General features: G+C 45.8%; 1 protein-coding gene across 13 annotated transcripts in view; it reads left to right on the top strand.

Annotated features, from left to right (window-relative positions):
• Positions 1-24,182, top strand: part of Tenm2 (teneurin transmembrane protein 2) — a 1,249,250-nt gene that overhangs the window by 1,100,005 nt on the left and 125,063 nt on the right. For 9 of the 13 annotated variants that reach the window (XM_041675940.1, XM_041675943.1, XM_041675946.1 and 6 more), the window contains 3 exons: positions 10,484-10,678; positions 16,635-16,835; positions 18,597-18,809. In XM_041675940.1, the coding sequence (XP_041531874.1) occupies positions 10,484-10,678; positions 16,635-16,835; positions 18,597-18,809 (609 nt within the window). The remainder of the gene's footprint in view (positions 1-10,483; positions 10,679-16,634; positions 16,836-18,596; positions 18,810-24,182) is intronic. The other 4 variants (XM_041675944.1, XM_041675942.1, XM_041675945.1 and 1 more) reach the window with 4 other exon arrangements.

Below are 24,182 nucleotides of genomic sequence, written 5' to 3' on the forward strand. Positions count from 1 at the left end.
GCATCAAGCTGCCACCACGATCATTATCACTGACATTTATTGAGTTCTTATTGTGTGCAGACCAACTCTGAGAAGCTGCATAATTGTCACACCACCAGTGATGCTCTGTAGGTGACAATCACCTCAGAGATGAAGAAAATGAGGGGCCCAAGAGGTTGAATAACTTGCTACCATTACCCAGATTGGAAGTAGAACTGCTGAGATTCAAACCAACAGCTGGGCCTAAACCCCTCACGGCAGACCAGCCATGAGACAGGCTTCAGAGAGATAAGGGATAACAAAACAGGGGTTTGCACAGTGTGCCGTATTAGTCTGTAGTAGGGTTCTGCTCTTAAATCTGGGGGTGTAAGGACAATAAGAACATGGTTAAGGTTTATTAGCAGAGCCACAGTTTGACACCAAGGCCATTTGAGGCCAACCCTGGTGCTCCAGCCGTGTTCGCTGAGCAGCCCCAGGCAGGTTTCTTCACCCTCGTTTCACCCTTTGCCAGCTCTTCCATTCCAGGCCTCCACGCTGTCCTCAGGTCCCTTTCCCTGTGTAGTGGCCACCAGCCTCTCCACATGACTTTTCTCCTCAGCATTTCTGGCGCACTCTCAAGCCTCTTCCCAGCTGTAGTTGCTCCCCTTGAATACCCTCAGTGGTCCCAGTGACCTGCTCAGCTCTGTGTAGTTACCAGGGAGATTACCACGGATGCCAGATCCCAGATCCCTCCCCAGTGCCAGGCAGTTGGATCATGGGATTAGATGTGGCTTAGGATGCGCCTCTCACCAAGGCTCCTAGGGCCCTCCCTGCAAGTGCTTAGGGTCCACATTGTGGAGGCCCAAAAATGTAAGCCTGTTTCCACCTTGTCTAAAGGGCAGAGAGTTTGAGCTACGCATCTTGACCTAGGGTGTCGTTACTTGGTTCTTTGACCATTAAGATGGCCCATACAGGTGGTCTGCTCTACCCTGACCAATGGTCAGGAAATTTAAGCATACTTCTGCTCCTTCTTTTGAAATAGGAGGTTTGACCTGGGGAGTGGCTGCCTTTGGGACACTTGGTCTAGGGTGGGTTCACCGCCTAAACAACAGAATGCTAATGACTTGATGCCTCACGTACTGAAGCAAGTGGCTGTTCTGGTTGTCCTTTGTATCATGGCAAAGCAGTCTTTTGTCTTATTCCCCCTGTTGTATTGGGGTATAAAATGAATGGAAAATTAAATGTGGTGGATTTTTAGTATTCACTGGAACTCCCTCCCGATACTATCTTTTGTTTTCTGTTTTATTATTTTTACTTGTCTTCATGCTCATTGCTAACTCTTCTAATCCCCATGCTGCTACCCCAGTAAGTGGTATTTTGGTCAAAGTTGGTCTCCGATACCACATTTTGATACGGGAGAACAAGTAGAATGGTGTTCAACCATGACCCACACTGCTCTTGCTCCATACAGCCCACTAAGGCCCACATGTCACAGATTCAAGGATTTAGCCTATCAAAGTACAGGGATTGCTCATTCCTCTTTGCTCATAGCTATCTTAGCTGGAAAAAAAAATCCCAGAATGCCAAGACTTTACTATTCAACTGCTGGTCTTTTGTGGAACTCAAGGTCACAGATCACTACCTCCTGACAGCACTCCCACAAATGACCCTGCTGTCACTCAGAGGCAGGAAAGGCAAGGATTGGGGCCAGGGCTCTCTCATGCTCTTCCATGCTGTTCTGCTGGAAAGACAGCTCGCTTTCTCTTGCTGATCAAAAGCAGTAGCTGCTGTCTTTGTCCTTGTCCCCAGTGTGGTACCCAACCCATAGTATATACCTACTAAAATGTCTGATAACTTCAAGTTAAGGGACAAGGCTAACGACGTTAAAACGTTGCCGGAAATGTGACTGATATGAGTGCCGGAGAACATGGTGTTAATTTGTCAGAGTAATCATGCCTGTGACAGCCAGTCAGCCTATGTACGGCGTGAGTGGAAGGACCATGCACAGGCTACGGGTGGATAATACAAAATAAAGAAGTGCTTACAGACAGGAGATACCATTTAGTTCACAGCCCACGTGCATCCTCAGAACGATGGAGTGATGGGGGAAAAAAAAGAAGCAACAGCGTTGGAATTCACTGGATTGACCTCTGTGCTCCTCCAGTTAACTGGGCCCATTGTAGACAGTCATTCAGCTGCGCTGAGCCTCGGTTTGTCTTCTGTGTAATGGGGATGGTTGCCTTGCTGTGAAGTGTCAACATAAACACGTGTGAAGCTTGCACATAGGACACACTCCAGAAATGCTGAGTTAACCTACACGGCAAGCTTCTGGTGTCAAGGAAAAAGTAAGATCATGTAACAAGGGCAGATTTGAGGTGATGTGATGTGACCCTAACAGCCACAGGAGAGTGTATTGTTAAGTAGACACCCCAATTCCAGGCAGTGGCTCTTTCTATTTATCTGCTTTCATCTCTGCTCACCAAGGAGAAAGGACAAGCCCTCAGCTCCTTCCAGACAGTGGGTGTGGGGTGGGGGGGGTGGGGCGTTTCTCCCATCGCAACAGAAACACACCTTTACAGCATCCTTGACAAAGAATCACTCCGCCTCTTGCACAGTGGCCTCACTCCCTCATGAACTGTGTTCGGATCCCATAGCCCCCTACCCGGGTTGCTTCTGTCTCCCTCTTCCGCCCCTTGAATGCAGATGAGACTGGATTATGGCTGCCAACCCCCAGAATGTTCCGCATCCCGTTGCAGTTTGACAACCCAATCCTTCCTCTTCTCCCTCCCATTCCTGGGCTCAAGAAGCAACTGTACGTGGTGGATTTCTTGGCACCCAGGCCCAGGAGGAGGAGCTGGAAGCAGGTGCACCTAGAACATGTTCCGCATCGAGCGACTGAGCAGCCATACTGAACAAGCCACGGTCAGCACACTAGCACAAGGATAACTGCTACCACAGAGCAAAGATGAACTTCATCCCAGGCAGCACGCAGAACGCTTCGCGAGAATGATGTAGCTACATCTCTTCACAGCACGCGCTGTCTCAGAAAAGAGAGACAGAGCTGTTTGGGGGCTGAAGGGGATTTCTTTGTCTATTTTTTGCTTCAGTGAGACAGGGCCTCACTCTATAGCCCAAGATGGCCGAGAACTTGCTATGCAGTCAGGTTTCAAACTTGTGGCAATTCTCCTGTCTCAGCCTCCCAAGCGCTGGGATATCAGGCATTCGTCACTCTGCCCCGTTGAGCTGGTATTTCATAAATACCCTCTGCCACTTGGTTAGTGATTCCCACATTTGGTGGCTCGGTGAGTCATCTCAACATGGCAGCTACTGGAGTCTGGGACCTCCAGAGCCTGTTCAGTTCCCAAAGTCGTCAGCTGGAGGCCAGCCCTTCAGGAAGCCGAAGACTTTGTTCACGTTTGTGCATGAGTCTGGAATCATGCTACTGTGGAACTCAGCTGAGTCTGTCCATCAAGACCCAGAACCTGGGATCTCCTGACACCCACCCTCATTTCTTTGCTTTTGAAACAAACCACAACCAACCTCTTTTTTTCTCTTCCTAAACCACTTGGCTAAGTAGCTGCAGAGTCCTAGAAACCAGGGTGCCTACCACTGGAGAGGTGAGTGAGGCCCGTGGACTAGGGGAAACCCTGTGGTTTCAAAAAGGCTTAACACGGGAAAACCTCCAGGCTCTAGAAAGATGTAGGCTGGGATGGGGGACAGATATTCTACCCTGTAACTAGTCGGAGCAATTTTCTCCTAATGAAAATAATAATAATAAAATAATATCTATTGATTTCTTACGCCGAGCCAGGCCCCACAAGCATTATTTATCTCATTTTCTTTCGATTTCCACGAGAACCCTATAGAGTGCCTCAGGATTCTCACCTCCCTTTAAAGGTGAAATAAGAAGTTTAAAGCGTCTGGTCATACAGTCGGGAGAGGGGATGGGGGGACAACAAACTTGGTCTGATTCACGAGCCAGCTCTGCGTAGACTCCTTCCTAGGAGCTATAGAACACAGGTGTCTCTATACACAGCATGCCAATGTGCCTTTGCAACACTCCCATGCTTGTGGCGGGCGGGGCACAGGGAAGTTGCCAATTTATCTCCGTGCTTCAACCCCAACAGAAGCGTAAACAGCTTCACCGTGGCCTTGCATGGCAGAGGTACAGATGCCAAAGAATTTAAATATCCGTGATGTAAGCGGGGCTGTTGTCACAGATACACACCCTTAGATTTTTTTTTAAAGCGGTTTAAGTACTTATCGATTGAGAAATTTTAACTCTCGAAATGGAGGCGTCTCCATATCTCTACAGGTATTTTAAATGAATTGAATTAATCATAGGCTTAAAAGTCTCTTGCGATCTTCGTTAACTTCCCTGGGTTTAATTAAAACATCTGTGCACTTTTAATTTATCGATTCATCCAACTCATATGTCATGTTTTTAACACACCCCGGCATGCTCGGCATCATTTTTAACCCGATTTCCACTTAACTAAAGCAATTAAATTCACCCCGGATTAATTAAAGCATCCATACTTTCGTGCTTAAGTCAGCGTGTGCTGCTTTCCCCATGGCTCCTGAATGCCAGAGAGTTGACACACCTGATGAGGGTTTTGTCCTTCTGGTAATTCTTCCCCGAGTTGCTTTCTTGCTTAAATGTGCCATTTGACAGATGGGCGGGAATGAGGAAGTTGGTGCTTCAGGAGCTGCCCCACCCCACACACACCTCCAGAGCCAGGGGCTTTGCCCCTCTCTGGCAGAAGGCACCCTCTGCAGTTCCTCTCCTGCTGCCCCTCCCCATAGAATGCCTGAAGAGTCTGGGCCTTTTTTCCTCCTTCATTTCACTTCCCAACTTCCCCATTCTCTCTTACGCAAAGCCTGTTATTGCTCTGCCCATTTTTAACACACAAGGGAAACGGAGGTGCTAAGCACGTACACTGGGCAGGGGGGCCATGTATGTGGACCCAGGATCTTTCTGAATGTTGCCTGGGATTTCCCCCCCCCCGCCACCTTTTCTGTCCTCCCCAGAATCCAGCACCCCTAAGCCCTGGCAGCATTTCCAGGCTGTGAACAGCTTTTTAATTCTTCTTCCCATCCGAGAAGCCTCAAATTACGTCTTAATAGTATTTATATTTATATGTAATTGTTAAAGATTCCGAATAGCTTCTATATTGGCAAGCTGTATTATTTCTGATGCGGACTTTACCCGCTTTTCCATTTGTCTGTCTCTTTGTATTGATTTATAAAGTTCCTTGTACAGGTTAAATAGTAAATTTTGTTCTCTAAAACATGTTAAGATCTGTCTTTCCAATATTGCTTATGTCCTGGTTTAGTTTTAGGCCAGTATCCACTGTCAAATAGATGTAAATTTCATGCCATCAAACTTATTCACTTTTCCTTTTCTGGAATATATATCTTTCAGATATCCTGAAGAAAATAAGATTACTCTCCGATGTTTTCTAACACTTCAACTCTTTACACTGTGTAGAGTTTATTGTTTGATATAGGGTACAATCAGGGCCAACTTGGTTGTGCAGTAAATGAAATGCCACTTACGGGGATGTTGAAGTGAAACCCGTCTTTCCTAACACCATTTTTTTTTTCTCCTTGAAAGAAAGTGGAATACTGCTTTTGTTTTGAGAGCCTCGACTCCGCTTGGCCTCCATGACCCAAATGTTAGATTGTTGATTGCAACACGAATTCTAATTGGTCTTAATAAAAAAAAAAAACAGATATTAGAGAGTGAAAGCTGGGAGATGAGAGAAGCAGAGCGGCCAGATGCTCAGACCAAAGGGGCCATCCTGTCCTCAGACTGCATCCTCTGACCGACTGCTTCAGTTGACACCTGACTGCGTCTCCAGACTGCACTGCTCTTGTCTCCTCCCACCTCATATTCCTCTCTCTGCCCAGCCACACCCTTTCCTCTCCTCACCTCCTTAGTGTGGAGATTGAAGAAGGGTGACTCCCAAGAACTGGGATTAAAGGTGTAAACCAACACCCAACACCACCTGGCTCTGTTTCTCTTTGAGACTGGATCAATCTAGTGTAGACCAGGCTGACCTGGAACTCACAGAGATCAGTCTGCCTCTGTCTCCCAAGTCCTGGTATAAAGGATGTGTGTCACCGCTCAGCACTCTGATCTTCAGGCAAGCTTTGTTTGTTAAAACACAAACACAATACCACTACGGTTGATTGCTCTGAAGGACAAAGGCAGCTGCTCCCTGCCACCAAGTCTGTCTGTGTAGAGTACTGAGCTACCAGTCCATAGTTGCTGACTTGCTGGGAATGAAGGCTTGCAGCACACACTGCAATTTTGACAATTTACCTGGGGTGCTAGGGTCTAGCATATTCTCAAGTCCCTTCTCTAAAGAAGTAGCCGTGAGTGGGTGGCAGCACTAGGCGTGGCTCACACCTGGAATCCCAGCTCTGGGGAAGCTGAGTCAAAGGCTACAAGTCTGTGGCAAGCTCTAGGCTAACCTGGGCCCTGGGAGAGAGACCCTCTCTCCACAATAAATCAATTAATAAAAAAATTTCAAAACTGGCTTTCAAATCACTTTCAAAGTGTATTGTTTGAGAGTGCCTCTCCACAACAGGCCCAGCTCCCTGATGACTTGCCGCCTGTTGCCATTTTGTGTCCCGCATCCATAGCATCCACATGCGCATCCATCGTATTAAGCCTCCCCTACAGCTCTTCCACTCCCTTCAAGTATTCGCTCCACTGAAAGTGGCAGGTCGACAGGATTTGTTTTTCTTCAAACAGCGATGAGTGGGTTGGTCCTGCAACTGCCTCCCAAGTAAATAACCCTGATAATTCATCTCCCCCCATACAGAGACGCTGGGAAGGGGAAAACTCCAGCTTGATCATTAAAATGAGCTTTACACCATCCAGGTGAATCTAAAATGTGTCTTTTTTTTTTTTTTTTTTTTTTTGTTATCAGCCTGTTAACTTGTCAGTCGTTAGTGGCAGCGGTAATTTATTTTTCTTCTGCGGGAGTCTTAAGACTTTCATTTACCGGGTTGAGTAAAACAGGAATCGTCAATTTGTACACACATTTTAATTAATTTTAAATAGAAGCTTGAATGCACAACGTTCTATTCCTGGAAGGCTGTGGGATAAAGGAGAGAGAGAAGCGGGAAGATAAAACATCTCATCTCGCATACGGTTCCTGACCAGTCAAGACTAGCTTCCACCCACACCGGGAGAGAAGCTGGCGACTTCTCTCTGTTGAGGCTCTTTGGCACTCTTTTGGTTATGGGGGCAGTGTGTTTGCATACATGTGCATGTGTGCATGTATATACACAATGCACCTGTGAGAGAACTGTGGCTTTTATTTTTTTAATCTTATCAACCCCTCCAGTCAGGCAGGCTGGGGATCCAGTTTGAAAGATCACAGGAACATTCATGACTTGTCTCGCGGGTGTCAGCTCCCACGTTGATTCCTTGGTCATGTTATGTCATCTCCCCCTCCCATCCACTCGGAGAGACAGGTTTCTGAAGAGGATCTTGAATACCCAAGTTTAGTCACCGTTTTCAAACCCCACAGCTGACACATGAAGACTAGCTGCTGAGCCTGGGGCTTTCTGTCGCCAGAATCTCTGCCCTTTTTGCTTCTACTTTGTGTTGCTTCTTGGTGGGACATGGAGTCCAAAGAATTTTTCTGCTCTGTCTTAAAAATAATGATCATTACATGATCACACCCCCCGAAAACATTAAATCCAAGAACTTGCTCTCACAAGAGGTTCCCAGTTCCCACTCAGCTTCTCCATGTAGACAAGTCTGCGCCACACATATTTGTTCTGGGGCCCTGGGATGGGCAGTACCTGAGATTCTTTTACAGAAAGGGTTCCTGGCTTTGCATGTTGCAAACCCAGCGACCCCTAGCAGGCTTCATTCTTTGTTTCAGTGTCAGTGAATTCCTTGAGTTCCACTCTTCCAATCAGCCCCTTTGGGGCTTTTAAACCTTTGGGGTTTTTTAATGGTGTGTCAGCCAAACCCCCCAAGTGCCCTGCTTTCCAGCAAACATCAGCGTCTTGCATCTCAGACCACAGTCCCAGCAAGCTTGCATCAAACAAATTGAGAAAGGGCTACATTTAGGAATGCCGTGACCTGACTCGTTTTTACTTGTTCCCTGAGTAGTTTAAGTAGGTCACATTTTGAACTTGATTTCCCACCCATCTGATATTATATAAAAACCAATTCCTATTTTCTAGACAATTCTAACTTTTCCCCACCTCTTGGAGTTTGTGCAAAAGAAAAGGAGAAAATAATCCTTCCCTTTATCAACTAATATAGACAGTAATCATTTGCTTCCTCCCCTGCCTTGTGGGAATAAAAAAAAATATGCAGTGGGCCACAGCGGTGAGGATTTGAGGTGTTGTCTTCCCTCCAGGTAGCCCATCCAATATACAGTAGGCAGGTCAGAGATAGTATTGGAAGGCTACCCATTGTCTAGTTGCATTTCTCACTGTTGCTTATTTCAGGCCTGAGGGTGGAACTGGGTGAGAAACCATGGATAGTCTAGTCTTCCTTCTGGAGATCTTTCCATGTGACCCAGATCAGAAATGACAAAGTAGGCTTTCTCTTGAATGCCAGCTCACCCTCCTTGAAAGTATTAGCCTGGGCATTATGACAGTTTTCAGGTTCTTTCTAGGCTCAGGAGAAGACGCTATGTTCCATTAGTGATGTCTGCAGAATCCCAAAAGAGGGGATCATAATCTGCCCGAACACATTTGCATCACTTTGAGCTTAGCATGCATCCTATGATGAACTGACGTGGACCAAACTTAGTTTGTCTCCAAATATCTCTCAAGACGTCAAGAAAGTACATCATTTCTCTTGTTAGTTCACACTTGCACGGTCCCTATTTGAAGTTCCAAGTTCTTTCCTTTACCTTCCAAGACAATCAGTATCTCTAGTAACTACAGAATCCCCTTCTTAACATCCTAAGTGTTGAGAAGCATGCACCCTCCACTGAGAAAGGTTTATCTGAATTCAGTAGGTGTCTTTGATGTCATTTGAACTCCATTCCTCTCTAGATATTTCATAAGGATAAGAATTGTGGAAATGATATCCTCAACAGTTTCTACAAATGCCCTCTTATAAAGAATTTGGGAAAATAATATCTCATCAATCATATGCCAACTGTTGAGATGTATTATTTCAAATCAGTTTGAAATTGAGAGGGAAATTCATTGTGTTTGCAACATGAGGGCTGTTTGAGGCATTATTCTTTCTTGGTCGTTCATAAATACTTCTTAGTGTTTTCCCAAAAACCTTTCAAGAATGCAGAAGTGTTTACCCAAGCCAGTCAGCATTATAGAACTCAGAACTGACAGGAAGTCATCTTTGGTAAGCACTGTGCCTGTCCTCTAGAAGGTTACCATGTCCCTGGGAAGTCAGACACTCACTGAGAGGAGTTAGTGACTGTACCATGACAACAGAAGGGACAAGTAAAGCAGGGTGGACAGTCGATTAAGTCGTGATCTGACTGATTGCACAATCTGCTCATGGAATACTGAAGTCCCATGATTTCGTATGTATGCACCATGCATCCGTGAAGAGGTCTCAGAACCTGGGCTCCAAATCACAGTCACCACCAGTAGCCACCGAAACACCTGCTTGGGTCACAGTTGAAGGTCTCTTCCTGAAGGCCTGTGCCATAACCAGGACAGTCAGAGACACGTTCTGTTTCCAATCAGGTTGGAAATACAAGTTCATTGCAAATCACTGATGACAGGAGCCTCAAGGAGCCACTAGAACCCCCTTAGAAATAAAGGCTGAAAGTGAGAAGTGGCACAATTAAGGCCAACTTAAAGCAGAGGTAGTGGCATTCCAGACAACCCCACAGACTTTTCAACCTCCGTCCCATAAGCAAAGGCAAGGAGTGGGGAATGCTCCAGGTGGCACACTTTAGGCCTGTCTTTCTCCTTCTTTTGTTTTTTTTTTTTCAATAAGCCAAGCTTGCTTTATCTTCGTAATTTAATGCATGTGTTCTCCTTTGAAATAGATACACTTATTTCTTCATGGTTTAGGTAATAAATTAAGGCAGAGAGAGATTCATTGACTCAAACGTGTCCTGAACAGGAGTCAACTTTTCTGACGATAAAATAATGAGTAAAATACACTCAGACTCCCAGCCAGTGCCGACGGGCTCTATAACAGTGTCTGTAAGAGCATAGCTGTAGAGGGTGTTAACCTGGCTTCCAGCTGGGCCCTTGCTTGTGAGCCCTGTGAAAAGATCCCCAGTCTGAGCCTCCAGTGCATGGTGGAATCGTAGCTGCCCCTCAAAGGGTGGTTCTGATCATTCGGTCAGGAAAGGCCTACAGCATCCTCTACTGTGCCTGGCCAGGCATGAGCAGGAGCCACTGACCGTGATGGCCCGGTTGTCGTTGAAGGTGACCAGGTACCTCTGTGGCTAAGTCCTCAGCCTCCAAGGTTGGAGGCAAAGCTGCGGGGCCAGACAGACACGGCCCTTCAGACGTCGATCCCCTGTGACCTGGTGTCCTCTCTTTGGTTTTACAGCTGCCTGCCCTGTCCTGTGCAGTGGGAATGGACAGTATTCCAAAGGAACATGCCAGTGCTACAGTGGCTGGAAAGGTGCCGAGTGTGACGTACCCATGAACCAGTGCATCGACCCTTCCTGCGGGGGCCATGGCTCTTGCATTGACGGCAACTGTGTGTGTGCTGCTGGCTACAAGGGCGAGCACTGTGAGGAAGGTAAGCAAGGAGAATCGGCAGCTGGAGAGCCATGCAGGGCTTGACCTGAGCTAGAGAGCCCCGAACTGGGCTCCCCATGTTGCAAAAAAAAAAACTTCACGCAGCATTTTGCACCCGAAACTTCAAACCCCTGGGTTTTGGTAAACTTCTTTAGTTGTAGTCTAGGAAAGGCCTATGGAGATGGTTCTGGAAGGAATGTTTTGTTTCACTCTACAGACATTAGTTACTTTACTCTTCCTCCTGTGTTTTCTCTCTCAATTGTCCTCTGCCTCTGTCTATCTGCCTGTATACTTTCCTCCTTGCCTTCCTTTCTTCTCCATATCTTTTGGAAAGCATAAATTTATGTGTGTGTGTGTGTGTATGTGTGTGTGTGTGTATGCTCACTCTCACATACATGCACACAACATACATGTGGTGGCCAGAGTACAGCTTGCAGAAGTTGCTTCTCTTTTTTTTAGATTTGTTTATTTATTATGTATACACTGTTCTGCCTGCAGGTCAGAAGAGGGCACCAGATCTCATTACAGACGGTTGTGAGCCACCATGTGGTTGCTGGGAATTGAACTCAGGACCTCTAGGAAGAGCAGTCAGTGCTCTTAACCTCGGAGCCATCTCTCCAGCCCCAGGAGTTGGTTCTCTTTATTTACCGTGCGGGCTCTGGGTCTTGAACTTGCATCCTCAGCTTTGGTAGAAGCGGCTTGACCTGCTATGCCATCTTGCCAGGACCCTCTCCAGATCAAATCCCCTCTTTTCTTCTGTTTCATTTAAAGTCCTCTAATTGAGAATTTCTAGAACTATCTACAGAAAGGAAGCAAGGATTCCTAAGCTCGGCTCCCCCGCCACACACCCTCAAAGCAGACTTCTTGTTGTTATTATGGTTTGGTTACTTTCTTTTTGGTATTCTTAGGCCCATGCACATCTCTGTAACTATTTCAGTAAAACCCCTTGTCCTTGGAGAGCAGACAGGCTTGAGAGACTGTGGGTCATTTTTGAGACCGCACCTGCAGCAAGTCAGAGAAGCAAAGCTGTGCAGCTAGGTAGGACCTATGGCCTGATGCAACCCTAACCATCGTTGCAGCCCTCCTCCTCCTCAGTCTTGCCAGTGCTATCCTGAGATACACCCTGTAGGCTGCCCTTCGAAATCCCCATTCCATTGTGTCTACAACTGTGGTCTCAAAAGAGTCAGCTTCTAGGACATTTTTCTTCTACAAATTTTCAATAAATCAATCATAACACTCTTAGTGTCACCCAGAAATCTGGCCCCCAGATCTCCCCTGCTTCATTCACTATGCATTTGTCCCTCTTTAAGGAAAAAAAAAACCTTCCTGTGTTTTTTTTTTTTAATCATAAAACCAAATTGGGAGTTGGGATGGAGGAAATACTTATTTAATAACTCTGCAGAAAAGGTTAAAGTTCCTGAAGATGAATGGATTACAGGAGGCAAAGGTGCATTTGCTGAAAACATGGAAGAAGTCAATGCTACGGCAGGAAAGGTTAAAACAACCTTCTGCATGGTATGGCTGGGCAGTAGCAAAGTACGGGGACAAGGAGGGGACGAGGCATCGTCAGTCTTTGGGGTTTTTTTCTGTCCAGCAAAGACAGTGTATGAGCAGAATGTCAAGTGGTTCCTGGACTTCCTTACTCTCCCAGGAAGTCTTAGGTAAACGTTCAGAGCAAATCAACCAAACAGTGAAACAAGTAAGCCACACAGAAGGCTGTAGAAAGATGAGTTCTCCCCTATTGATCTCTGCTGCCCAAAAACAATGAACAGAAGGGATGCACAGACTGATTGCAAAAGAGGAAATGGAACTAGGATGCCTGAGTCAGCACTTTTTCTTCCATTTAGCCTTTTCCTTTCTGATATTCATCATAGTCATGACGTCCGAATGCCTTACCTGAAATGGCAATGGAATCAATAGCTACCGTAGATGCTTTTGCTGCAGCAACATTGCTACACTATTAACAAATCTGTGCAAGAAAATGAAAGGGTATCTTTTGAGATACAACCCAATGACACCTGGGGAAGCGGGAAGGAGACGAGAGGGAACTAACTAGTTTGTTTAAGTCAGCCATGTTTTCATGTCAGCTTCATGGCTGAGTCATTTTTCAATGACGTTTAACTTCATAAACGTAATTCATGGTACTTTGGGGGTTCGTGGTACATACTGTTTGTAAAAACTCCTTTGGCCTCCTTTTCCATCCTTGGAGATGGGAAGGCATTCACAAACCCTTTCTGTCAAATCTACCCAAATGAGCTCTAATGACTTCAGCCTTGAAGAGCTGGTGTTTCAAGGGACAGGATACTTAAGTGAGCAAGGCCAATGTCCTCCTTCTAAGTACAACTGTTTCTGTTTCTATTTATAAAGCTTCGTAAAGCCACAGAGTCTCTCCTGCCTGCTAAAGACTCTAAAATCATGGCCCAAAAGGCCATCAGATGGAATTGGAACCAAATTTAAAATTCATTGTAAAACCATTCCTCTTAAAATTTGAATTTGGTTATTCTATCAGCCACTGTAATTATAGCGCACCAAGGGCATATTTACTAATACCACTGACCAGAGAAAACATTGGCTCGTATTTCTAGATACTATAAATGGCCCTTTTGATGGCATTCTAGTACTGGGGTAATAAATCTTAGTGGCTTTTTCTCCTTTCTTCACACCATAATTCAGGACAGAGAAGGGAACTAATATATCTGGCAGAAAAAAAATCTCTCTCTCTCTCTCTCTCTCTCTCTCCCTCCCTCCCTCCCTCTCCCTCTCCCCCTCTCTCTCTCTCTCTCTCTCTCTCTCTCTCTCTCTCTGTGTGCATATACTTTCATTATCTCTTAAGTTTTCTTATTATCTTATGTTTTCTTATTTCATCTTTTAAGGCAAAGATTATGATACATTTTTAAATATCTCATCTATTGGTACCTCATCAAACACTTTAAATGGTTAATTACAGACTGAGGGCATTTTTAGGCAATAATACACAATGTATTTTATGGGTATTTTGATTTTGCCTTATTAGATGGCAATATCAAATGGGTGCATTAATTTTTTAAAAAAAAAACTATACTGCAAGATCCCCTTTAGGAGAAGAATATGAACATCATTGGTTCTGGATGAGTAAATTCATATATTGCCAATGCTAAAGACATATTGTTTCCAAAAACAAACAAAAAAAACCAGCAGCTAGATGTGGTAGTACACACCAGAAATACCAGGACTTGGGAAGCTGAAACAGAGAGATCACAAGTATAATACTGGCCTGGGCTGTATTATGAGTCCTAGGCCTTCTTGTGATATTTAGCAAAACCCTGTGTTGAGAAAGGAGGAAGGAAAGAGGAAAAAGAAGCAGAGAGAGAATAGCACCATATCTCTTTCTAATCGGCCCTGGACATCTACTTTGCTAATGACACATGCTTACAGCAGTCTGTCATTGGTTCCTACATAAATTGTTAACACAGCATTCGCGCTCCTCCATGCCGAGTAGGAAACACTGTAACTAGCACATGACTCCTCCATAAATGTCTCTGATGTGTTCAAACCTCATTTCAAACTTATGTACAGGTGCATTTCATTCCCTTGTGTGGAGCCAGTTTGAAGGTATCAAAGGGTTTGCATCACCCAGAGTTCAATTCCCCCACCACATGAATTCCATTCTACAGTGACTGTAACAATTTTAAGTAATATTATGTACATCTATAACTAATAATAAATCACTAAAATTCACCTTTCTGGGTGAAGGGAAAAGTCGCTGTTTTCCCCATGGCTCAAACAATTTGGAACCGACTTCCATAAATGCTATCTTCCTGAGAATATGAATTCTCATAATACTGAAAATTGGTTTTGCCTCAAGAGAGGGTTCTTCTTTGACAGCTTTGTGGAACGTTGTGATTTCTAATAAATTCATAGTTCTCTGGTCTGACTCCCTCAGGACTAGGGAGTTTATGACACAGATCCTTTAAATGATGTCCTATTTAGAGTCACTGTATTGTCAGTATTAAAACCTACAGAACTGCCGGGTGGTGGTGGCACACGCCTTTAATCCCAATACTTGGGTGACAGAGGCAGGCAAATCTCTGTGAGTTCAAGGCCAGCCTGGTCTACAGAATGAGTTCCAGGATAATAAATAGATAGATAAACCTTATAGAACCATCATTTTGTGCTTAAATAAGAAAGAAAGAAGGCACCCAACATAGCAGGTCAAGAGCTCCTATCTAAAGTGACCATCTCACGACTAAGGGACCAAAGGGACCAAACAGTCTTGCAAATTTCCATCTTGACCTTAAGCAAGGAGAGAAGACAAGATATCTTCTGAGGATCTGAACCACAAAGTGGCACAAATGTATACAGAATGGCCGCAAAAAATTACATGTGGAGTTCTCAGTAGTCCTCATTGTCCGCTATGTTCAGAGAGTCCGGTTTTATCCCAGGCTTTTCCAGACCCAGGCCAGCTGGTCTTGGTGAGTTCCCAGTAGAACATCCCCATTGTCTAAGTGTGTGGGTGCACAAGAACAATGGCAATGGGTTTCTGACCCTACTGCACGCACTGGCTTTGTGGGAGCCTAGGCAGTTTGGATGCTCAACTTACTAGACCTGGATGGAGGTGGGGGTTTCTTGGACTTCCCACAGGACAGGGAACCCTGATTGCTTTTCGGGCTGGGGGGGGGACTTAATTGGGGGAGGGGGAGGGAAATGGGAGGCGGTGCCGGGGAGGAGGCAGAAATCTTTAATAAATAAATAAATTAAAAAAAAATAAATAAAAATAAAATAAACACTAAAAAAAAAAAATTACATGTGGAGAATTTAAACTAGTCTCCAGCTGTCTGTGTCCAGGAGATGCTAGAAGAGCTTCTTCAGTAAGTAGGCTGGATTTCAAATCATAGAAAATTTTGTCTCTCTCAAATAAGAAGACAAAAGTTCCACACTTTCCTGGACCACAGAGGGCAGCTGAGCCCGTTGCAAAAGTCTCACTCACCATCCTAACCCATATTATACAGAGCTGTCTTCTCCACAGGCCACGGGAACCTTCCCTAGGACCGTCCAAGGAAGCCAGTCCTCCTGTTGAAATACCTGTCTACCTTAGCATGCAGGCTGACAGAGATCTAAGCTTTGAGATCACAGCCACACAGTAAAGCCTGTATCCTTAATGACTGCCCCTAGCAGTTTGGCCTTGCTTTGACTTCATTCTGGCGCGATTGTTTTCAAATCCCCCGACGTGTGTAGCCCCCCATATCTTGAGAACAGCCAAGGAATCAGAGCATAATACACATGGGGACAATAATACACGGAATCTACTATGGACTTGCCAGCAGACACTCTTGGGGAGGGCCATTGTCATGGCCAACAACACTGGCCCAACCACACTACTCAGGACCTGTAGTAAGGATCGGGTCATGCACCTGACTTCACATCTTGCACTGTGCCGCCTCCCTCCCTCCCTCACTAGGTGTGTTCTCAGAGAGAAAAACTAATTTTGAACAGAGCCTAAATGGAACAATTATGAAAGTGACTCATTTAAGAGTTTTTCAGGTTTTCCTTTTAATCTTCCTTTCTCGTTTTGAAATCAAGGACTCGTGAGGTTAGAATGAGCCTCTCCGCCTTCTCCTAGAGGGAGGGAAATAGGGCTTGGCCATACATGCAGAAGACACTGCATGTATTTCCTGATCCTGCTGGGCATCAGCCAAGGTTGAAAGTGCAGCGTTTGAAAAGCAGGATGGTGCACCTTTCGATCTGTGAAGAATCTAAAACTGGTCTTGCTGACTGTGCCTGAGGAATTCCCTCGTGGCTCTTGGGTCTTCTTTACGTTTTGAGATTCGGTACTCGGACATATAAAGTCTCTTTTTTTTACGGCTGTCAAGAGACTACACGAGTCATACGTAGGCAACTACATTGGCTTGTGTGGGTCAAGTTCTGCGCCTTGGTGGCCCGTTCTTCATGACTGATCCGCGTCTCTTCTCTTGTTTCAGTTGACTGCTTGGATCCCACCTGTTCCAGTCATGGCGTCTGTGTGAATGGAGAATGTCTGTGCAGCCCTGGCTGGGGTGGTCTCAACTGTGAGCTGGCAAGGGTCCAGTGCCCAGACCAGTGCAGTGGGCACGGCACTTACCTCCCCGACTCTGGCCTCTGCAGCTGTGATCCGAACTGGATGGGTCCCGACTGCTCCGTCGGTAAGCCAAGAGCTCGTCTCCTCACACACTCGATCCTGGTGTTCCATTGCCTTCTGGCTGGGGGGAATATCTCGTCTTTACACTTGGGGTACGAGGGACTTGGGTCGGTCCTGTGGTACCTTCCTCGCTCTCACCTCCTGAGCCGTGGAGTCTGCAGCCTTGGAGAATGAAAAGAAAACTCAAATGATTGTGTTGGTGCCTGGCCCTCTTTGGTTCCATCACCACAAATGGATGACGGGCCCAGGAGGGTTGATTCTGCTTGCATTATAGGTTTTCTTGTGTACACTCCCTAAAGGTAGCAGCAAACAATACAGAACAATTCAGTCCCAGACAAACAGAATAGAACGTCCTATAAAACAGAAAAGAGGCTCCCTCGGGGTGTCGTGTGAACATGTTATAAAGCTCTGCCGTTCTCCGGTGACAGGGAAATAATGAAGTTATGCTGTACACTTTATTTTCCCTAAAACTAAGAGTATGTGTCTTACTTCCCAAGTGACCTTAAAAAATAATAAAATAAATGGAACAGTTCAACAGTTCAAGCCGGTCCCAACCTTCCCAAGAAAGGTTCTGTTCACTGACGAGTGCCTATCCAAGCAAGCCGTCACCATGTCGCCCCCTTCCTGGGGTGCTGAGACAGCTGTCAGCTTGCCATGACAATCATAAAGGGAAGAGATGTGACGCTTTGCCTGCAATGAGGAAAGTAAAAAAAATCTTTCGTTCCAAAAGAGAAAAGGGGGTGGCGGGGAGGAAGAGAGTCAGCCCAGTCACCTCTGGCTTCATCTGCTGGTGGTCCTGACGACATTCTGCAGAGGATGGGGGGAGATGCAGAGTCCCGGCCCCAAGTTCCAATAGTACCGCAGACATGCTGTGACTGTGAGCAAGTCACTGCCCATCCCAGTCTGGTGTCCCCTCCCGTGGCATGACGAGCCATGCCTCCCTGCCTCCCTCAGTGGGCTGCTGTAAGGATGAATGTCTGGCACGTGCTTGTCCTCGCGTGATAGGTTTGGAACGCCAGAGTGGATTATCTGTCTGTCTGTCTCCTCCCCCACCTCCCCCACAAAAGACTTTGAGCTCCTTTGAGAAAGAGGCTGTGCATGCGCAGCATAATTTACAGCGGTTATCCTTGCCGTAGACTGCTGATCTGGGGAACCCGTGGGTCTGTAGGCTTGGGGACGGTGGAGCAGCATGGACCCCAGCAGGCTTCCGTGGCTTGGTCAGTTCAGGCGCTCAGTGAGGAAGAGCCCCAGCTGAATAGGGAGCCAGAATCCACCAGATAATTCTTTTGCATGAAGGGTAACTCCTGTTGGCTTAGCTGAAGGGCAGGCACGGTCTGATCTCCTCTCAAATGGTCTCAGTATCTAGAAGAGCTGTTGTCACACTCCAGTGAGTATCCAAACCACCCAGAGGGCTTGTTAAAGCGAATTGGTGAGCCCCTGCTCCTGACAATACATCTAATTGATCCAACGTGAGCACGAGGATTTGCATTTCTTTACATTTCTAACAAGTTCCCAGGTGATGATAATGCTGCTGGCCCAGAGCCACAAGTTGAGGACCACTGCTCTAGAAGAAGAAAAAAATAAAATAAAATAAAATAAAGTAGCAAAATGATTCCCCACCCAGCGAAGAGACAAACCTGCAAAGACGCTATGGCTACCAAGGCCTCTCTCCGGCCAGCTCTGGAGCCATGTGTGTGTGGTCTGGCTTCCGTGAAGGACTTCACCCCGCTGTGGTGTTGAGCTGTAATCATTGTTTTTCTTCCAGAAGTGTGCTCAGTAGACTGTGGCACTCACGGCGTCTGCATCGGGGGAGCCTGCCGCTGTGAAGAGGGCTGGACAGGCGCAGCTTGTGACCAGCGCGTGTGCCACCCCCGCTGCATTGAGCACGGGACCTGTAAAGATGGCAAATGTGAATGCCGAGAGGGCTGGAATGGTGAACACTGCACCATTGGTAGGCAAACGGCAGGCACCGAAACAGGCACATATTGCTTTATTTTCATAAATCGTAGATCGGTAGTGACGGTCGCGCATTGCAACTGGCTGTTCCCTCAGGGACACGTGTGCCCCCCCTCCCAACATCCCACTGCCTCTCCAAATCTCCGTGGGGTTAGGGAAAAGGGGAAAGTGAGGTTCCGTCATCGGAAGAGCCTTTCCCTGTTTTGCAGGATTGCATTTTGGGGTGGAAAGAGACCCAATCTGTTAAGAAACCTTATCCAAAGTGCTCCTCTTGGGGAGGGAGGAATGCACATGCATGGGAAACTGTTAGTGCCTGCAGCTGCCAAGCACCCTGATATGGCTGTGCCCTTGTTCCCTGCTCTGGCTAGCCGGATCCCTGGATCCCTGGTGCTGGTACCACTGTGAACCTGGTGTTGGGGCATGCTTGGTATACACTTGTCATACTTGGTATGACAAGTAGCTGTCATAGATCCAAGCACCCAGTAAGTTGACTCCTGAGCTTCCCCAATGCCACTGTCTCTAGGATAGGGCTCCACCTCTGGCCCCACTTCATTCTCTACTCAGCTACCACTCGTACATAAATTTCTTAACCGATAATATTTGTAAGCCAGAAATGGTGGCACACACATTTAATCCCAGCACTTCGGAAGCAGAAGCAAGCAGATCTCTGAGTTGGAGGTCAGTTTGGTCTGCAGAGTGAGTTCTAGAACAGCCAGGGGCTACACAGAGAAACCCTGTCTCAAACATCTCCTCCTCTCCCACAAAAATGGTAAAGGCCTGATCTTTGATATCTTTGGTTTGAAGTCAACCTGAACTATATATCATGGCCCTGTCTCCCAAAAATAAATACATTATGGTTTTGAAGTTTCTACAGTTGAGGTTTGGTTTGGGGGGTTTTGGTTTTTGGGGAGGAATTTGTTTGTTTTTGTTTTTTGCTTTGTTTTGCTTTTGGGGAGTTTTTTTGTTTCTTTTGTTTTGTCACTTTGTATTTGTTTTTCCAATCTTTTTGCTTGGGAAAGCACTGGCTGCTCTGAAAGTGTCTGATTATCTCTTCTGCGAAGGATTGGATGCCAATACTTTTTTCTCTCCGACAGTTAGGATTACAAAGTAATCCGCCCAACCATCCTATTTTTAATCTCTCCGGTTTTTGCTTTTGCTGCTTCTCTAAGTCTGTTGAAGGACTCTCCCACACCAGGCTCAATAACCTACTGGCATAGACCCTCCAGGGGAGTTCCAACCAAGCAGCTGCTTTCCCGCTTCAACTTATCTTTGATTCTAGCCATAAATTTGGAGCCCTGTCCTCTATGCTAGCCCCCAATGTCCAAATTGACCATCTAGAATGAGAGACAAGGAGGAAGATCTTGTGCAGGACTAACCAATGAGGTCAGACTCAGTTTCCCATGCTGTTCATTCGGGCAGTCAAACAGAGATTAAGTGAACTGATTCTACGTTCAACCCCCCCCCCCCCCATTCTGTTGAATTGGCCATCGGAAGGGCAGAAAGCTGATCAGGGTCACAACTATGGCACTGGGACCCTGCTGGGACAGTCCGTTGGCAGTGAATTGTTATTGCAATCTCTCAATGACGCTCCAGGTCCTGCATCCCCTGCAGCCACTCTCATCTCTACTCCCTGCAAGAGGCTGAGGGACAACCCACCAGACTTTCAGGGGAGGGATGTGCACAACCCAAGACCAAGACAGTCCTCACAGTGGCTTCCGCTCTTCAGGGGTTTTTGCTGTACTTCTGCATGCCTGCTGTGGTTTAAATCAAAATTACTCCCCATCCTCACATCTTTGTCCCTATTGCCCCTTTCTTCTGGGAGCTCTTGACAATCAACACCCCTAAGGAAGATAATCCCACAACTCTGGATTCATATGTTTCAACTTTGACAGCCTCTTTCCCTGTCTGGGAAGTACAGGGCAGGTGGAGCCTATTGGGCTCTCACTTCTACCGCAACTTATGCTTTGTTCACAAGAGGGAAGAGCAGGCAGATCCCCCTAGGGCAGGTGTTGACCAACTGTAGCCAAAGGGGTAAACCTGGCCTGCTTGGATTTTTCCATGGCTTGCTAGCAAAGAACTATTTCTGACAGTTTTTAAGGCTTGATAGAAATCCAGCAAAACAAAAAACAACAACAAAAAACATTTGCTGACATTTGACAATTCTATGAAATTCACATTTCAGTGCCCATACACAGGGCATTAGTAGAGGACAAACCATAACCAGTTCTTTGGCATATTGTTAGTTGCCAGAGACACCCCAACATTGAGCAGTCACAACAGAAAATAAAAGACCCAGGAAACTAATTGTTATCCATCCTTTAAAAAAAAAAAAAAGGTGACTGAATTCTAAGTGAGAAAATTGCTTAAGCCCAGATGAAGAAAGAGGTGAAATGAAAGGCAGGTGGGCTTCCTTGTGTGGAAGAGGCACCACCAAGGACGGCTTGACAGATCTTATGGCCAAAAGAAAGGGGAGAAAACCCCCAGAGTGGGTATGAGGGAAGACCAAGAACATGAGCGGAGATGTCTCTGGAGCTTTTGAACTAGAATAGACCAATGACATCGTTGATCTCAGTGGAGGACAGTGAGGTTGTGACTGGCAGAAGCGCCCAGGCACTTCGGTCAAGCAGGCCCGTGGGTGCTATAGCCTAGCAAGGGGTGTCTCTGCTACTTGAAACATTCAACTCAAGTTTCACATCTCTGCGATCTGACACCCATGAGTTCTTGAGGGATGTCAAGGAAGTGCCAATTTATATGCAGCGTAATGCTTCGAGAAGGAAGAGGTGCCAGCGCAGCACCTGATTCTGAATTAGGATGCCCAGTGATGTTAAGAGTCTCTTCTAAGGAAGTTGTTAAGATTGTGATTGCCAAAGCTCTGTCTTGGGAGAAATCAGGGCTCCTCAGCTTAGTTAATAGGACCTGTGTTGTCTCTTCCTTGTTTTCTTCTCAGTGTTTTCTCAAAAGCAGCAAATGTCCCTTAGTTGGTGAGATTGGCCACTGAAAAGCTGGGAGAGGATCATAATTACTTCTCAAGCTTCCCAGCTACTGGCCCCTGGAGCTGCTTCATGGAGTTCTAGTCTTTTAGTTTGAACAGACATCCCTGTCATTTCATTTAAAGTAAATGCCACAATTTACAAGCCCAGACTCAGCCCTCCTCCTCAGGGAGACTGACAGTCAAGGGAAAGAGAAGAACTTAGGTCCTTTCCACACAGAGCCTCAAATGCTATGTTTTGAAAGTCGAAAATAAATAAGAAGGAAATGGCACTGGCCAATAAACAGTGGGGTAAGACAGGACGGTTGGGCGGCTGGCGCTGGGTGCTCAGGCTGTCTGCAGCCTGTTTTCAGAAGGTCGGAGAGAGATGGTTTCAGAGGAGTCCCTGCAAATAGTCAATGGACAATCCACACGACCCTTTATAGGTTGCATTTATTTTACTGAAGAAGCAATAAGATGTGGAAGGAAGAAAAGAAAGAGACATTGAAAGGGCAGACTTCCAAAAGTCATTCAAGTAGAAGCCCCAGGGGCTCTCCACATTTGGTCAAATACATAGTTCCCAAATTTGTTACCAAATTATTTTTATTTAGAAATTTAGTGTGTGTGTGTGTGTTTATTGTTACAGATGTGGATCAAAAGTATAATGTGTTGGTGTTAACTATAAAAGCTAAATTACCTGCCCAACAATGAGTCTTACATTCACTCCTAACAAGTTAAATATAAGGTCTAAAATCTATAGAACTGCACAGATGAGAATAGACTTTGAATCTAAATCTCCAGACTTCATGTACATCTTTGGAATATATTAGCATTATTTGGGAAAGGTACAGTTTACTCCTATGAATAAATCAGAAAGCATATTGTGCGGTTAGAGGAGGTTTATTCCTTAAATGTGATTTTAAAATGGATTTCTTTTCCTATAAACTGCCACCTGCCTATCACCTGCCACCACCCCTTATTAATATGAAGGATTTAACATAAGAAAACCATCGGATGGCTATCACCCCACAGCTTGATGGAACTATAGAATTTTTATTAGGTCAAATCACTTGAACTATAGTAAACTCAGATAAGCATTTCTTATATAATAAAAAGGCGAATTGGGTGCTGGTATGTTTGACTGGCAGAATAGCTGAGAGAATACAAGTGGACACCAGCATCCCTATCGCTAGGGAAATGAGGGCAGTTATCTGTGGGCAGTGCTCCGCTGTGACCCTCTTACAGGATGCAGGCCTCCATCCCTATCTAGTGACGCAAAGTGACAGTCTAGGGACCCAGTCTACCAACACTGTGCCTTCCCAATCTGGTGAGCTGTTGAGGATCCGGGAAGTGTATGCGGCAGTTATTCCAACCTGTGTATTTTACCTCTGTGGTCCTGACCTCTGCTCATGTTTCTGAATTGTGACAACTTGATTCTGGGGGCCACATGGGGCTGAGTGACCTGAGCAGGTGTCACATGTCAAAAGAGTTTTCTTTTCCATCTAGTGCACTGGGCCCTTCTATTTTTCCTCTTTAATTGGTTGGGGAAAGAAAAGGTTTCTTGAGATGTTAATAAGGATAATGAATCTTTACCCAAGGTAAAACCATCCAGGCGACAATGAGATGTGCTGATTAAGTGATTGTCATCAGAAGGAGACAGGGTCACAGTCCAGGAGGGAGACAGTCGCAGAACAACAGGGAGCGAGCTTAGAGAAAAGCCACTGATAAAATTAGCCAAAGTCACACAGAGGCAGCTGTCTTCGCAACTCTTTCCACCTTCCACCCAAGTTAGGGAGATGGATGCAGCTCTTACCACCTCCCTTTTTTAATGTCACTATTACCCTTGGACATTGAGCTTTTATGACTTCAGTAAGTTCAAGCTGAGATGAATCTAGCCCCTGTGAAGTCATCCTCACCACCATGGCCACGAAAGCAGCTGATAATCTGAGTGGCTGATTAATCAAATACTCCGGGTGTTCTTCTTGAAACTCTTTTCGGGATAGCTGCTGTTGTCATCTTCCTCTTTCTAGTAAACACCTGAACCTTTAAACCTTTTACTGTTAGATGTGAACTTTTAGGGCAGTGATTTCTCCCCCCCACGAATTAGCCAAATGCAAGCCTTCTATCACACATTAGGAAAGTCGCGTGCCCAGTCATCCCCTTTGGCTCTGGATCTCTATGTTTTTCATCCAAACCCAATCAGATTATCAGCTGCTTTCATGGCCATGGTGGTGAGGATGACTTCACAGGGGCTAGATTCATCTCAGCTTGAACTTACTGAAGTCATAAGTAGGAGGCAGAAGAGGCAGGGACATATTTTCAAGTCACTGTGGAAATATAAACTAAAATAACAAGAAATAATGACTTTACATAAGAACAGAGTCTCTTCTCTGACAGCATTTGCTCTCTTGTCTTAGCTGCTCAAGG

Source organism: Microtus oregoni, unplaced genomic scaffold, assembly GCF_018167655.1.
Source record: "Microtus oregoni isolate MIOR12 unplaced genomic scaffold, Mior012 000027F_ref0000203, whole genome shotgun sequence".
Classification (NCBI taxonomy): domain Eukaryota; kingdom Metazoa; phylum Chordata; class Mammalia; order Rodentia; family Cricetidae; genus Microtus; species Microtus oregoni.